Source organism: the organism of the source record quoted next, unplaced genomic scaffold (assembly GCF_019419815.1).
Source record: "Pyrus x bretschneideri cultivar Hongxiangsu unplaced genomic scaffold, Pyrus_bretschneideri_v1 Contig7, whole genome shotgun sequence".
NCBI classification, from domain to species: Eukaryota; Viridiplantae; Streptophyta; class Magnoliopsida; order Rosales; family Rosaceae; genus Pyrus; species Pyrus x bretschneideri.
In genome coordinates this window covers 1,972,682-1,990,191 of record NW_025999809.1, presented here as the reverse complement: position 1 = coordinate 1,990,191, position 17,510 = coordinate 1,972,682, and the positions used below count along the sequence as shown (strand labels likewise).

Below are 17,510 nucleotides of genomic sequence, written 5' to 3'. Positions count from 1 at the left end.
AAAATTAGGGCCGAGAACTTCGAGGCATTTTCAGTCCATTTTCGTCCACTTTTTGGACTTTCAAAAGGTACCAACTTGTTCTTCTCTTCCCAAGCTTCATTTTCATGTAAAGTACGTCGAAAATGGTTGAGAAATAAGGAAGATATGAAGTTTTAAAGTTTTTACAAAAATCCAGCCAACTTTTCCAGATTCCGGTGAACCAGACAGCAGCGACAGTGATCTATAAATTTGAGAAGAAGGAGTATATTTCGTTAAAGTTGACGGAATATTCTCACGCCGTTACTGACGTCGTTAGGTACGTCCATTAGAGTTAACGAAATATTCTCCTGGAATCTGCTAGCCCGTGCTGGCGTGTAACCTGTGCGTGGTTGCAAGCTGGCTAGCCGTGGAGGCGAGTGAGGGCGCGTGCTGCTTTGTGGTGGCACATGGTCGACGTGTACGGGTCCGTGACATCGCGTAAAATGTTTTCGTATATTTAAACCCTCCGTTTCAGCAAATTATAGGGGATTTTCCTAGCCTTTTTGTGTATGTCCTAATTAATTAATTACTATAGTTGTTTCACATATAGGAGAGAATTATCCCAAGGAGATACGAGGTCAAGCAAGGTTAGGAGGCTATGACCCGACTACATATCAGTGAGTGGGTATTTGTTTTTATATATATTATATATAAAGTTTTATAGTTGCCACAAATGCTTTTGGATTAATAGTATGCCTATCATGCCATGTTTTATTTCATTTTAAAAGTGCTATTATATTGTTGAGATTTATAAATTGTCATGACATGTTCATATACATTTTATATGCTCATCATGCATGCTCACACTGGTGTAGTACTCGCCTTGGGCCAGGGCCAGGCTTCACGTGTATGTTCACATCGCACCACATGCTCACTTTGGATCCATTGTAGGTGTCAGTCCTGTCCTAGGTCATAATAGGCAACTAGGACTCGTATGTGATGCGTCTAGCGCCATTCTTCACGTGATTGTAGTACTAGAGCGTATATTATGATTACAACCAGCCATGTTCATGTCAAAATTTCCCTGCATGAACTCGTGTGTTAGCACAGATTGATGAGCACTTGATTTCCTTATGCCACGGTTGATATATTACGATTTGTGTGTTTCTTGAATTATTGTTGAATTACCTATGATTTCATACTTATATGTAGTATGATTTTCTAAAAACTATACATGTTTTACAGCGAGGGGTTAGTTTCAGAAAATAAATGTGTTTCTTAAACCTTTGTTTTTGTCCACTCTCACCTTCTATTTTTTGCTCCTCCAAGACTTAGTTAGCTAAATCCTATGTGGCATACGAGGGAACTTTGGCGATTCTGATGTTCTCCCAAATAAATGTAGGAGCTTATTTTCGGTTGTGTAATAAGTACTTTAACTAGATTTGACTGTTCTACTTACGTTGTACTATCATCTATGCTTTGACTACTTATGTTTTATGGGTTCTTTCCACTACTGCGCACTCACTTTATTAGCATAAATAAAGTCTAACTTTGGTTTAAATTTATCCATATTTTACATCACCTTCCTTTTGGTTACATCACCTTCAGGTGTCGACCGGCATGTCTCGATTTCGGTCGGGGTGTGTTATAAATGAAGAAGACAAAGTCCATTGAAATATATTGTATAACAAAAATTAATTTATCTAATTGTTTACAAAAAAATATATTACAATAAATGAAATGAAAATGAAAATTATAATGAAATAAAATTAATACATTAAAAAGTAGAAAGAAAAAAGAGAAATAACCAAAAAAAATCAAAATTTAATTAATAAATGAGGTTATTAATGTATCTAGGGACTAAAATTAGATTTTGATCTTACTCATGGTTTTAATCTAATAGTCATCTTTGCCAAGGATTAAAATGAAGTTTTCTTTTAAATATAAGATAACTATAGGTTACAATTGTCCTTCCGGAAACCGGATCCTCTTTGTGAGGATCTCGATGATTCGTGAATCATATTTGTTAATCGTAAAAAAATATTTTAAATATTTTTATTTAAAATTAAATACAAACAATGTTTGACAAAAATTGATCGTATGATGTACGATGTACGATGAACGGACATGATTTACGGATCTCCAAGATCCTCACCAAAAAGATCTTGAGAGAGGATATTTCCGTACCTAACCTCAACTTTCGGCTCCCACCCATCCATCCATAACTTAGAACTCTCATTACAGAGCTTCCATGTCTGTTTCGTTTTCAACTTTGACTGTTTTAGGCATGTCTCGTGCTACTCAAATTCACAAATTGGGGGTTTTTTTGTTTCTTGGGGGTGGGGGTGGTTCTGGTAATTGGAGTTTGGCTAGGTGATATTAAGAAAACGAAGTTGTCTTACACTTTGCAAGATAACAGCAACTATCATCCCATACTAGCTCCAATATTTCTTTGGAAAAGCCATAGCGGGCCACCCTTTCCTTGGTTGGGACCCCATTATTTTTAGATCATATCTAACTGAAGGGGCTAAACATAGTTCAATCCAAAATTATAGCATTATGAGAAATTTTTTAAATAAACAACGTCAGTATATTTGTATACAATTTCCATCCGAATGAGCTAAACATACCCCTTAATAATTCATTCATTTTAAGTTTTTTTTTTTTTTTTTTTTAACTTTATTGGTTAATTGAATTAAACTATCATATTAAAATAAGGTTACCCTATAAGTCTTGAAGATTGGAAGAGGTTAGAGAGGGGTGTGTATGAAAAGAGTGTTTGAGATGAATAAAATGTAAAAAATTGGAATGAAATGAGGTTAGATAGGGTTTAGAAATGCCATAGGTATTATAGGGAAAAAATAGAAATTTTAAAATTTCTTTTTTAATTCTGTCTAAAAAAAAAAAAATCCAACGGTTAGATGACAATGCCAACTATGTTGCATGTTGATGTTAGCGCACCGGTGTTTCTCTCCCTGTTGTTGGATCCTTTCAAATCCAACCATTGGATTTGAATTTGTATTAAAGGCTGGCAAATGGGCTCCAAGAAACGAGTTGAGCGGGTGGTTGGAATTGGAGTAGAATTCTCTTTCATCATATTTTCATCTCCTTCCCTCCCTTCCTCTCACACTTCCTTTTTTTGTCTTTTTCTCTATATATATAAAAAATTCAAAACAAGATGTTGACGTAACTTAATCGTAATAGTTTAAATAGGAGATGAGGAAAGGGAAGAGAAATTACGAGATGAGAGAATCCTACTATGCTGGAATTAGCCAATCTGATAGCTTTTTAGCCAACATTTGGCTTGGTGGGTTCCACAAACTTTTGGCCCAACTCTCCATCAGGGGTTGGTTTTTTTTATCAAAACAGACCATTTTTTAGCATATAGACTTTTAGCCTTTTCCGTTGGAGATGAACTTAAGTGATTTTATTTTGAGCTTTTGCCTCAATATATTATGCATCTATCCTCTTCATACGTTGTTCCCCTTCACTAAGCTAAGCTGCAACCATCAACCTATGCTACCCGACTCATAGGATGTCTCATCTACAAATCTCTTTCGACTATGCACTCCGGTGTTTGGTGGCTTTTGAACTGCAACTAGTATACAATTTGGTGGAGGCTATTTGCGCGAGTGGCTTGTCCACCTTCGTTTTTCATTCGCATTTGGTTTGTTAGCGCTTTTTTTTCTTGGGAGGCGGTTTTGTGATGGTGGTGCGATTAATTTGGTGGAAGCTACAATTTTTCTTTTCCATGTCTAGGAGTTTTTGTTTGGAAGCTGTTGTGGGCTGTATTCTTTTTTTGGATATATCCATTGTATTTTCTCTTATGGGTTGTACTTTTATTTTGTTGTTTTGGGCTGCCTCTCTCTTTAGGCTTTCCTGCGTTATTTTTTTTTTAAATTTTAAATAACCATAAAAAAAAAAAAATTGAAATGGCCATAAAGTTCGGTGGTAATTGGCAAAACAGCCCAAATAAAATGTTATTGAAGGCAACATGAAATTTACATCTCATAAGTTAATAGTTCTAGTAAAAAAAAAAAAGTAGACAAATAAAGCTAACTTTTGGTGTATACTGAACTGTATGTGTATTTAGTGAACTAGTGACAAACATCCTTTAAGCTCATATCCAGCTCCCATCATCACAGTGAGGGCACCCCTCTTGCGCAATGTCAGCGATCTGAACCTTTGTGTCATATATCATCCCAGGCTTCCAATTAACCGGAAGAACATTCGGTGCCCAAACCGTCTTCCCATCATACCCAGACGTCACCACGAACCGGAACTGTAGCGCCCCCGCCGGAACCCTACTCGTGTCCCAAATTGCCCCGTTGTTTCGACTTAGGAAACTCCAATTTGAAGATCCAACCTAAAGAAAGACACACACACAATGTTAACAAGTACGGTTAGATAATATAAATACAATGTGGAATTGCAATGCTGTAATACGTGAAATTTTTGGCTAACCTGAGCAACATCCATGGCTACAATTTCTGTCTGACCACCTTGGTACAAAATTTTTACTGCTAAGTAATGTGGCTTCTGGCTTGATTCTTCCACACGTAAAGATAAATTTTGGTTCTTGTATTCACATGGCACCCTGTTACAAGAGATGGACAAAATTTCAGTAAAATAATAAAATACTTTTAATTTTGGGTACATTTTTTTACCGTTACTAGCATAATACTAGCATAAATGTGCCTGGATTTTTTGTCTGGGAGGGCCTATTATTTAAATGTTGGTACACAACACAATTTTTTTTTTTTTTTAATGGGGTCGGTTGATCAAAACCTTTATGAATTTCTGGAAAAGCCAATTTGATCTAGTTTTTTATTCTAATTTTGGCCTCCAATTTTGATCAACTAACGAAGTTTCTGATTAAATCTTTTGGGATATGGTTACCTCTTATACTCCACATCCAGAATGCCACGTCTCAAAATGTGTTGGTCCAAACCCTTTTGAGCCATGGCCGCAAAAGCTCTGCTACTCAGAACAAAATCTGTATGGTTACTTTGATTGAGATCAGTCAAAGTTACTATAGTCCCTTGTTTTGTGCAAAGAGTTGTGTTCTTGCATCTCATCTGCCAACAAAATCCAAATCATTAAAATGCAGATAGAAATTGAATCACCTAAACAAGAAATTAACAGACGTTGGTTAGGCGAGTTGGCTAAAACAATGCGCGTTCGACACCTCTTGCACTCTAGTTTCAAATTTTCATTTCGCATGATAGAGTAGTTTAGACTATTACGCCTGATGTAAAATAAGAAAGTTGACTAAAGTTTATTTGGTACCTGAAAGCATGCACCACAACCAGCTCCACCTTTGAAAAGGGAAGGCACACCAGCTGCAAGGTGTCCACCGCTAAATCCCATGGCCAAGGAGCCATACCCACAAGCCCCAGCTGCATCAAATCCACAAAACAAACTTAACCCATTTCTTAATTCACAAAATCATTAACCGGGTTTTAATCAAAATTTGAATTTAAACAAAGGGTAGAGAGATTAGAAGAGAGGTTAATGATTGATCATGATCTTACATGAAAGTGCAGCGGATGTAGAGAAAAAGGATGCCTTGGATTGCTTCACACAGCGATCACAAGCAGTTGCAGAGGAGACTAGGAAGAAGAGGAGGAAGCAAATAAACAAAGACATTTTGGTTTTTGAAATTTCTGATCAGAATTCAGAAGGTTATGAGAAAAGGAAGAGAAAGCCATGGAATTTATAGGGAGAGACAGAGATTAGAGAGAAAGGGCGAGTGCAGGACTATGGAGGACAGGTCAGCATGTGCTAAACAAAACCATGGACTTTTTTTTTTATTTTATAATTTTCTTATTTGGGATTTGATTTGGGATTCTGAGATGCAGTGGGAAGGGCTAGGATAACAAGGAAAGAGACGAGCAATTGCTGAAATGCAGGACACAGGGAAATTGCACCGACTCTTTTTGGTCTTTGTTTGTTGTATGTAAACATGAGAATTGATCTACCTATGCACTTATGTGTCAACTCAGTGGGCCACATGGTGGAACCCTATAGTTTTGTGGGGGGGACGAACTTTTTGAACTTTTAGGACAATTCTCGTAATTATTTCCATTCTCCATATTCGATCTCATATATTTTTGAAAATGGGAAGAAAAGGATATTATGGTATAAAATACTAATAAATATTAATTCTAAAATAATATATATATATATTAGTTTCTTGCACCTGGATTTGCATAGAGTTTAGGAATAAATGTGAAGAGAGTATACACGCGACGAGAGATAAAGTCGTCGATTGTGTGCATGTTGTGGCACACAATATTTTCTCATGTTTGAGGCATTTTGTGTCATTTTTATAAATTTGTTTTTTTTGGGTTTTATAACATCTTGGGGTCTATTTTTGGAATTCAAATGACTCAAATGAAACAAGAAGTTGATGTAATTGAGAGAGGAAGCTTGGCATTGTCTTTGTGATCATAGAAATGCTTATGCGCATGCATGGCCCCCAAATAAAGAAATAAAAAGGAAATTTTATCCAAAAGAAAAAAAAAAGGAGAAAAAGGAAATGGAAGAACATAAAGGAAAGAAACGTGTGAGAAGATAAAGGTTTGGTGAATATGATGATTTTGATTCCTTTAGAGTGAGTGGAGAAAGATAAGAACAAATTTAGGCCTAAGCAACTCCCACTTGTCCAGCAAGAAATGAATGTTGCCAAGTCTATCACAGCTCATATATTAACTCATGTATATAATAATATATAGCAAATGGAATTAACGGACCACTTTCTTGTAGATTAATTGATTTGATGATGATGAAAACTGAGAATAACATGATGCATTAATGAGTGTGATATGTCTTAACAAGTTTTAAAGAAATTATTTCATCGCATTGTGACATGGTCACGTAGTTAGGGACGAAGCAATGTATGGATACGAAGGAATTATAATACCAAAGCTTCAAAAACTCCTTTAAAATCTATATAAAATTTACAAAAGTTATGAATAAATTATTCATTACTTTTCTGTTGTTCCCCGTCTTGTGCATAGAGTTTTTAATTCGTATGCACTAATATAAGTAAATGATAAATATATATTATAAATATACTTATTTTAACATTAAATAGATTATATTAAATGACGGTTCAATTTCAAATTTCAAGGATTGAAAATGCTAATTAAGTTGCTAACTACAACGTTTCTTTTGTTTTGCATTACTGGCCTTTCACTGTTTTCTTTTTCATTCTTCAAAGTCAAAAGCTTGCGAGTATTCATTTGAGACCATCCTTTTCAAGAAACAGCTTCATTTTTCATCATCATTCATCGTCACCTACCAGGCTACAACGATGGGCTCTCTCTGGCTGAGCTCGTAATTTTTCATCGGATAGGTTAGCTTAAAGATTTAAATCATTATAAACAAAGAAAATTGATACTATATTCTTCACAGTATCAGTTAGCCTAAAAAAAAATTCACAAGGTGAGCCAAGAGAATTTGGATTAGTGAAAAATATATAATTTAATCTAATTGAACTAACACTATGTTTGGATGAAGAAAATAAACATGGAATTTTGGTAAAAGTCATAATTTATAAATTAACAAGCACTAATTCTCTTGTTTGGATTCATAAACATAGAAATTTAGAATTTCCGAATGGAAAAAAAACTTGGAATTTGGGACCTCCAAATCCCAAGTTCAAATTCCATGTAAATAGGTGTCATTTCTCAATTTCTATGATTGAGAGTTTAAAAATAACAAATTCCGTATTCAATTCCATTGTTCTTTTAGGTTAACCAAACAAGAAAATTTACAAATTCTAGAAAATAAAATCTCGTCATTTCAATTTCCGTTATTTTTAAATTCTTTAGTAATCTTAAATTTCTTCACCCAAACATAGTGTAAGAGAATTCGGACTAGTGAAAAATATATAATAGGCTACATTAAAAAATTAATAAAAATTACAGGTCAAATTTTATTTTTCTTTTTCACCGATTATAGCCCAGATACCCCTTAACATGGCTCCACCAGTACTCTGGCTGTATGCTACTACAATGTCAATCATCACATCAAGGCTATATTTGCTCCCAGCTGCATGAGAATGGTGCTTCTAACTAGAATGACTCTGTATATGTAGCGGTTCAATTTTTCTTACCGATTAATTGTAGTTAGTCTGTTTAAAAACCCTTCTTTTTTTTTTTGGTAAAACAAGTTGCTTTTGCACGTCTCACACCGTGAATTTTATAAAAATAATATGATTCGTATCTTGTAATAACTTGTAAGTTACCAAACAGTGTTTAATTTACCTTGAAATGAAAGAAAATGGTGCTTCTAATTTTTGGGTACAACTTCGGAATATCACAAATCATGTGAAGAAAACCAAGCAGATTTCCATATTACATGGGCGGGTTTTATATTTACAATGCGACGGAAAATGTTGAATCAAATGTTATCAAATTGTTGTAAGAAAATTAAACCTATAAAAATATACGATTTAGGTCTATATTGTTGTCGGCCTATTTAATTGAACGATCTAGGGTTTAGATAGAGAGAAGGGAGCCGGCCACAATAAGAAAGAAGAGAAACTGATTTAATTGTGAGGTGTGTCTTAATTGTAAGGTGTGTCTGATTCACCTTATTGTGCCTTTATTTATAGTAGTAGGATAGGTAAAAACCTTTCCTTTTGGGATTACAACATTTAATAGGTAATCTAGTCCTAATAGAAATATAAGATACTTTTCCATATCTCATAAGATTTACACAATCACATTCCTATTCTAAATATGACTGCAACACATATAAAATTATTATTATTATTATTTTTTTGGACCTATATATATATATTACTTTCATTCGTATAAAAAATTAGGATAAATTATATAAAATTATCTTAATTATTGAATCAGTCATAATTTTATATCTCATCTTTAAAAAAAAATTATTGAATCAGTTACGTGATTTGAGACGGAGTCTCCTTTCTATTAAAAAATTAATTAAATATTAAAAATTAAAAAATATAATCTTTTTTTTTTTGCATGGGGACCCACCCCATATACCCTTCGCCCTTTCTTCCCGCTCCCGTCTTCCCCAAACCCAAAACCAGAAACACCCCAAACCCAGATCCCACCCACCCCTTCTTCCCCGCTGCCATTCTCCACCTCCCTCAACGCCCTCTCTCCACCGCACCTGGACAAATTGAGCACCGCTCCTCGTTCCCTGGAAATCGTCCCCGTTCCTCCTCCCATCACTCCTTCCTCCGCTCCCCTTGTTCCTCGTCCTCCTTAAACACAGCTAATTTTCAACCTCCTCCGGGAACAACTGATACACCGCCGATCGCAAAACGCAGGTGGGTTTCGATGGCAAACCAAAACCAGACCCCAGATAAGTGGGTTTCGATGGCAAACCAAAACCAGACCCCATATAAGTGGGCCCTGATGGCAAACCAAAACCAGACCCAATTCATCTTGCTCCAACAGTCTTTACATAAAACTAATTTGATTTCTTCATCATAAGTTCACTAAGATTTCGCAAAACTGAGCATTAGAAACCATCCCCTTATCATTTTGCCTCTCTTCAAATCCCATCACCGACTGGGGCTTTCGCCCCACAGCCATTTCTTCAATTTCTTGTTCTTCACCATTTTTCTAAGAAAAACCACCAAACAAAATTGCAAAGGGAGAGTTCCAGAAAGCCAAAACGAACCCAACAAAAACAAAACCCAAAACGAAAAACACAAATGCAAACCCAGAAAATTCAAGAAATTAGAATTTTTTTTTTTATAAATTACATAAATTAAAATTTCAAAAATTCAAGAAGTGGCCATTTGAAAATTCGCCCAGAGCTCTGGATTTTCGAAATCCTCCATAATAATAATTGAAGAATGGAAGTTCATTACAGTCCAATTTTTTTCTTTTTCTTTCCCCTTTTTTCCTTTCTTTTTCCCATTTTCTGGGTTCATACCAAGATCACCACTTCTACAGATTCGCTTTCCCGATGCGTGTCAACCTCTACACCTTCTCATTTCCGTCTCCGTCGGTTCGCTTCTCCATCAACCACCATTCGATTTCTCCCAACCATCATTCGAATCGATCCACTGCCGTTTCAAAGAAAAGCGGACCGATTTTGATGCCGAAGAGGACATGTATGTCCTCGCCGACGTCGTAGCCAGATCATTGTGTTGCAACCTCCACAAGAACCAGGGAGGGAGTCAAAACACCGGATCTTTCCCGTCGAACAGATTGAATATGTGCCGATCTGATATGACGAACTGGTTGGTCCGAATCGGTGGACTCGATGGCGGCGGGTGGACGAGGAACAAGGGGGGCGAAGGAGGACGAGGGAGTGAGGGGGACGGATGAGGAAGTGAAGGGGACGAATGAGGAAGAAGGGGGACAGAGGAGCGAGGTGGGGGAGGAGACGATTTCTAGGGAAATGAAGAGAGTTTTTTTTTTTTAATTATTTTATTTATTTTGTTAAATAAGATTCTAAGAATTAGTAATTTATTATTAATTAATTAATTAATTTTTTTATTCAGGATGGCAAATGAGTGGGCTCCATTCCTCCTTCATCATCATTTAACAACAGTTAAATTAACGAAAAATTTAACTAATGTCTGACATTACAATGAATTCATTACAATGTTTAAAACTTGAGAGGTATGAAATTATGGTTTCACCGATAATTGAAGTAGTTTTATCTAATTTATCCTAAAAATTAATATGAAATTAAGTCAAAGTCAAGTCATGCCGTATGGACTATGCGCATTTGCCAAAATTCTGGATACGAGACAATCCACCATAAAATGGGAGGATTGGGAAGAGATTTGATTTGAAAATGGAGAACCCCATAATTATATACATTGTTTTAAGAGAATAATTAATAGCCAATAAAGGACAGAAATATACATATATAAAACTTCAATGAACGAGTGTGCCAAGCCAACCACACCTTTACAAGATTTTATTAATTAATTTACATATTTTATATGAATATACGAAATAGTTGATGTTTTATGTGTAAATACATATGTAACAAACTCAGCAATAGGCCCTATGAACTTCCCTGCATGCATTCCCAACTGGACAACCCCTGGGGTGAATGCAGCAACCAAACTCACCTTCTCATTCCCTCGACAAGAGCCTAGAATCACAGCCGCTGGATCTCCCAATGTATCAACAAGATATTCCGCGGCTTTTTTCAGCGAATCAGCGTCCGTATCATCCATGGACTCAACTAGTACTCTGTGACATGATACAATTTTTTTTTCCCAAAAAGCAAAAACAATCAATATCAGCAAAAAAAAAAATCTGAAAAAAAAACTATGCACTTTTAAGCTCAAGATACATATGCTTGATATAATTAAGCTCTTAAAGTATATCCAAATGAGATGTCAAAATATTTAAATCAACAATACCGTAATAAAAGACAGCAATAATGTTTTCTAACCAAGAAGTCAAATCTGATGTGGCATGACATGAAAAGACATCTCTCTTCCTTATTGCCAAATTTGACAATGCCTTAAAAAAAAAATTATTAAATGTTTTTTTATTAAATTTTATTGATTTAAAGCATTGCTCTTTTATTTTTTCATTACCAATGTAATACTTAAATATTTTTATGCCTTTTAATTCATTTTCTTTCATTCCCAATGCAATGAAATATAAATATCAATTTTTATTTTATGTTTTAAAATTTGACATATAGGGTAGAGAGTAAAACTTTAAAAAATGTCAAAGTGTCACATAAGCCTTCAAATTTAAATTTTAGGTTTAAAATTTGACCTTTTTTTTTTTTGAGATGGTTTTAGACGGATCAAGATCCTCTCCTGAGCTTATATATGCGGATCCAGCGGACCACATAATCGTGGCCATTGATCCAAATCATGTGGTCATGAATCCAAAGGTTCTTTATATGCAAATCGTGGCCCTTTTTCTTTCTCTTTCCTTTGGAAGTGCCGAATTGCTCGACGGGTTGCTCTTCACAAAAGATTTCAATTCCAATGTGGCTGTCCGCGTTCAACAACAACAATTCCTATGTATCAGAATGCTCTTAACATGGAAGCGTTTAAGACAAATAATTGATGACCAAAAATTTGAATTTTGATCCAAATGCAACAACCCAAGTATTTAATTTTTGTTTTAATAGTTAAAAACCCCGGTCGAGCTAGAGGAAATGGAGGTTTTTTTTTTTTTTTTTTTTCAACCATGATGGCGAATTAGAAAGCGTGGGTCAGTGACTTGGCGTAGCTAGTCGTCGGAGGCTCGGAGCCAATGAGGTAGTCGCGTTCAACATCAGTTGAGGGGGTTTTGGGGCTTATAGACCACTTAGGCGTTTGGAACACGGTGCTGAAGTTCGAGACGGAGGAGCATTCCATCTAGGAGAAAGAAGGCGAACAGGAAAGAGAGAAAGAAGTGAAGAGAAGGAAATGAAATACCAAAAAAAGAAGCTAAGAAAATAACTTTGATTTGGGAAAGAAACTTGGATTCATGATGATTTGGATCAACGGTCAGAATTATGTAGTCCGTTGGATCCATATAGATAAGCTCAGGAGAGGATCCAAATCCATCTTAGACCATGTACAATGGTGTGGGTTTACACCTAAATATTTAAGGAAAATTAATGAAAATGGTTTGAAAACTTTGAGTTTCAACGACAAAAACAAAATAAAGGATAAAGTGAATAATGCCAGGATTGACTTTTTAGTGTAAAAATGTGGTTTTTCGTTAAAGTGAATAGTACCGTGAGCTTTTCGTTAAAATTCCCAAATTTTTAGCCTAGAAAGTTAGGTCGAGATTATTGAAGAATGATTTTAGTATAATTTTTTCGGTAGCTTTTCAATAAATAAAATTTATGATCCTAATTTATTTTTATGAACAACCTAATATATTTCCGATAAATAATGAAAAATACTAAACCTACCTCTGGAAACATGAAAGTCATGGCACTAAATACTACAACAATTGCTAATACGAACGATAATTAAAACACTAAATAAAGATTAATGAATGATAATTAAACCACCACATAAAAATTACAACAATTACTAATACTAATAATATTCATCATCATTTGGTTGACTTGGTCCTTGCCTTGGTGGTGGATTTCATGGTAAACCTGGGTAATAGACATTAGATGGGTCATCATCCTTAAAGATATTCTTTGTAGCATTCCTTCTTATAATTTTCGATTGCTTCTCACAGAAGAACTTCTTTCTATTTGGAGTGTATTTGTTGGGTCCTCTCTCATTACATCAAAATCAAACCTTTCTTGCACTAAATGGTCTCTTGTATCTTCCCTTGTCGCTTCTTATTAAAGAGTAAGCGCATTCAGGCCGTTAGATTTTTTAATTGTTTTAGCGGTTGGATTTAATTTTGGTCTGTTAGATTTTTTGTACTATTAGATTTTATCATATATTGATTTCACAGTGGTTTGATGTACTTATAATTTAGGTTTCAAAATAATAATTTGAATATGGATCGTTGGATCAACCAAAACTAGCCATTTGGCTTGGTTTGGGTTGCTGACAAAGTTGTCAGTGGTGGGTCCCACCCACTATAGCTTTGTCAGCTTTGTCGCGTGCACTTGAGTTGGGTTCATTAGTGCACTGAGCATGGTCTTCAGGCAGGCACGTTCATGCATACTGGTGAGCCAGCCGCATAACTTCGGCTAGTATTTTGGGCGGAATTTAGCCCAAAACACAAGTTTTTGGTTTACCCAAAGTCTAGCCCAATGATTTAAAAAGCCTTGGGGGATTTAAAATTTAAAATTTAGATTTTAACCCAACCGTTGCAAATGGTCTTAAGGTTAACTGATGCGGTGAGGGAGGGTGGGGTATAGGGTTAGAATTAGACTAGGTTCATGAATTGGTTCCCTCCAATTTAATTTAAAAAAAAAAAAAAAAAAAAAGGTAAACGAGGAGGCAGATAAGTTACCCGACTGTTTTTGAACTCCCCGCAGAAATTCCCTTGATTGCCATTACTGATGCTTTCTGAACTGATATCTTCTCTCGCAAAGTAGAAACTTCAATTTTGCTCATCTGTAACTCCTCCAAGAGGTTTTCTACCCTATTTTTTGCTTCTTCAGCTTTCACCTTCACAAAGGCAACATACACAATAGTAAACACTTTGTTGCTTTCTCAAGGTCAAAACCTTGTTTGCATGCACAATGGTAAACTAAACAAAGAAAAAAAAAAAAACATTTCCCTTCACAGAACATAGAACAGTAAAAGAAAACATACATTAAGGGTGGAACACAGCTGCTTCATATGATAATCTCTGGAATCGATATATTCCATAAACGATTCACCAGCCACAGCTTCTATGCGCCTGATTCCGGATGCTTTACCTTGTTCAGAAAGTATTTTAAACCCGCATATTTCAGAAGTGATGCTCACATGAGTCCCACCGCAAAATTCCATGGATATACCAGGAACCTCTACAACACGTACCTACAATACAACATGCCGCACTTAAGCGAAAAACTCATCAACCAATTTAGTTTGAAATATCAAATATGCAATATATAGAATGTCTCATCAAATGCTTTGAATACATCTATCTACTCGTACCTCTTCACCATATTTTTCTCCAAACATTGCAATGGCCCCTGCACCCTTTGCTTCAGAAAGAGGCATCACTTTCGTTTGAAGCAGTATTGCTTCTGCAACCCAGTTATTTACTAGTCTTTCAATTTCAGCAAGCTCACTGTCAGTAAGCAGCCGGCAGAAGTTGAAATCGAATCTTAAACGGTCAAAAGCCACCAATGAGCCAACTTGTGAAGTTTCATGACCTAAAACTTTCTTAAGAGCAGATTGCAGCAAATGTGTGGCGGTAGGATGAACCTGCAGAATACCAAAACAATGTTCAGTTTGCAAGCTAATTTAACAGTTATGATATTATATACTTGATTGCTTAATACCACGTAATACATCCATATACACTGAAATTTCTAGTGTTAAATCTTGTATACCTTAGTATGTTGCCTTAGTTTTGCATCAACTGTTGCTTCCACTTCTTCACCAACCTGTAAAACTCCCTCTCTGATTGTACCCTTATGAATAAATATGTTACCGAATTTTTGGACATCTTTTATCTCCACAACAACCTTATGTTGGTTTTCACCTTCTGGAATATATAAAGTTCCGTGATCTCCAATTTGATTACCTGATTCTGCATAAAATGTAGTCTGGTTCAACCATATATCAGCATCACTTCCTTCGGAAACCTGCATGACCTTGTTCCCATTCACTATAAGGCCTTCCACTATTGCTGCTGTAGAAAGCGTATTGTAGCCAAGAAATTCAGCGTTAGGAACATTTTTCGTAAGATCAGCACTATTTCCCATGGAAAGTTTGACATCAGTATGTGCAGCCTGAGATTGACGACGTTGGTTTTCCATTTCAGTATGAAAACCATTCATATCTATACTTACACCACGTTCTTCAGCCACTTCTGCTGTTATTTCAACAGGAAACCCATATGTATCTTACAAAAGAAAAGCATCCTTGCCGGACAAGCAAGGTATAGTCCCACTTTCTCTTGCATTTAATAATGCCTCAACTAGCATTTGCTCAAGAAAATTTTCTCCTCTCTCCAATGTCTTCACAAATTTAAATTCTTCCCTTTTCAACTCCTCAAGATTATGGGGTGCTCTATCTTTTACATCCGGATTGATGTTGGTGCTCATCTCTATTGCTTTTGCTGCAATGGCGGGTAAAATTGCTCCTTTGAGGCTGCCCTGAGAACCCCCCTTTTTAACAAGCCACCGAGCACGGTGAACAGACCTTCTGATTAGGAATTGAGGGACATAACCTCTTCCAGTATTTGATGGAACAACTCCATCTGATATCAGGTTTACAATTGCGCGTAAATGATCTCCTACAATCTGAACCAAAAATTTATATGATCAACCACATTTTATTTTGAGAGGCGATGTGTTTATTGACACAAATTTAATAGAAATTGCAGCATCTTACACGTGAGCTTACTTTGAAATTCAATTTTGAGCAGTCATCAGCTGTGTCATATGACACATTTACAATTTCTGAGGTCTTCTCTATATTGGTCTGATCAAGTCAGTTTCATTGTAGTTTGGAACCTCCTGAAGGATGCGAGCCATACGCTCGAGGCCAAGCCCGGTATGTATATTCTTCTGGTTTAAGGGCTCTAGTGAACCATCATCCTTCTTGTTGAATTCCATGAAAACTGGATTGTAGAACCCTAAAACTCTGGTGTCATCATTGAGATCCTGAAAAAAAAATTCATCCAAAATGTAAGTAAACAAAAAAGCCTTTAAAGTAATTCAGAATTTAAACCTTTCCTTCCAACGAAAACAAAATTTTACTGAAAACCAATTACATACAGCATCTGAATGTCCCCTCTCTGGTTGGAAATCAAAATACACCTCAGAGCAGGGGCCGCAAGGACCAGTGGCTCCACTAGTCCAAAAGTTGTCATCTTCGCCCATTCTTTTTATACGCTCAACCGGAACACCCACCTGAAGATCAAGAATCTTATTCACATTAAACCGGCGTATTAACTTGAAAAAGAAAGGCAGAGCTTAAGATCAAAGCAGAATGTACATGTAAGTAAAACGAAGAATGAAAGAGTGTATGAGAAGAAAACAATTCACCAACAAGGTTAACATACAAATCATACATAAAAGTAAATATAGATCGGGCTCGTTTCCAAAGTTTCTCTAGAAAACTTCTGCTCATAAGCACTTTAACATAGAAGCGCGTCAAAAACAACAAACCAACAAGGTTGATACAAATTGTACTGAAAGTAAAATATATAGCTCCTTTGGGCTAACCTTTTTATGCCAGATTTCAAAAGCTTCGTCGTCATCTTCAAAGACACTAACCCATAATCTCTCAGCTGGCAGTCCAAATCTGAAAGAAATTAAACACACACAGCATGCACATAATTTAATTTTTCATGCCACAATAGGATAAAAAATAAGTAATTATAGTTAGACAAATAAATAAATAAATGAAAATATGCAGTGTAAGGAGACATTAAAATTTGTTGCATACTCTTTAGTTGAAAGCTCCCATGCCTAAGGTATTGCTTCCTCCTTGAAGTAATCTCCAAAACTGAAATTCCCAAAGCATCTCAAAGAGTGTATGATGCCGAGCTGTTCTACCAACGTTCTCCACATCGTTTGTGCGTATGCACCTTTGCGCAGTTACTGCACGAGGTACTTGTCTAGGAACCTTTGAAACAAAGTTTCAGAAGATATTCAAATTTTAGAGTATTTCAACTTAGACATTAATAAGAAAAATATCACTTGATTAAGAACTAGTCAGTATGAATTCATTTAGCAATATTTTTGTCAATTTTTTTATTAATCTATGAGGTGTCCGTGACTTGACCAGCTTAGACAGATTGAAATATAAATAAAGAAAAGATATGGTATCTTTTAGTTGACCAAATCTGAAAACACGAAATGAATTTGAACAACCCAAAGATACAAGGAGGAACAAACTACGCCGGAAAATATAGGATGACATTCCCGACAACTAGAAGAGCTCATAAGATAACTTTATTATGATATCAAATTTGAAGGATATATCGATAAGTGGAAAG

At 35.7% G+C, this 17,510-nt stretch overlaps 1 protein-coding gene and 1 pseudogene across 1 annotated transcript; both read right to left on the bottom strand.

The window, feature by feature from the left end:
* Window positions 1-3,902: 3,902 nt before the first annotated feature.
* Window positions 3,903-5,654, bottom strand: LOC103933582 (expansin-like A2). Its single transcript, XM_009343275.3, has 5 exons — window positions 5,493-5,654; window positions 5,248-5,357; window positions 4,858-5,036; window positions 4,423-4,555; window positions 3,903-4,324 (listed from the first exon to the last, which is right to left on the bottom strand). The coding sequence occupies exons 1-5, from the start codon at window positions 5,605-5,607 to the stop codon at window positions 4,079-4,081; spliced, it is 783 nt and encodes a 260-aa protein (XP_009341550.2). The 5' UTR covers window positions 5,608-5,654; the 3' UTR covers window positions 3,903-4,078.
* Window positions 5,655-9,431: 3,777 nt separating this feature from the next.
* LOC103933588 lies at window positions 9,432-17,143 on the bottom strand (annotated as a pseudogene).
* Between the last annotated feature and the right edge of the window lie 367 nt (window positions 17,144-17,510).

Coding starts and splice junctions, on each gene's coding strand:
- LOC103933582 (XM_009343275.3), bottom strand. CDS start 5,607: ATGTCTTTGTTTATTTGCTTCCTCCTCTTCTTCCTAGTCTCCTCTGCA. Junction 5,037..5,247: donor GTTGTGGTGCATGCTTTCAG/GTACCAAATAAA, acceptor TTTTGTTGGCAG/ATGAGATGCAAGAACACAAC. Junction 4,325..4,422: donor TAGCCATGGATGTTGCTCAG/GTTAGCCAAAAA, acceptor GTCTTTCTTTAG/GTTGGATCTTCAAATTGGAG.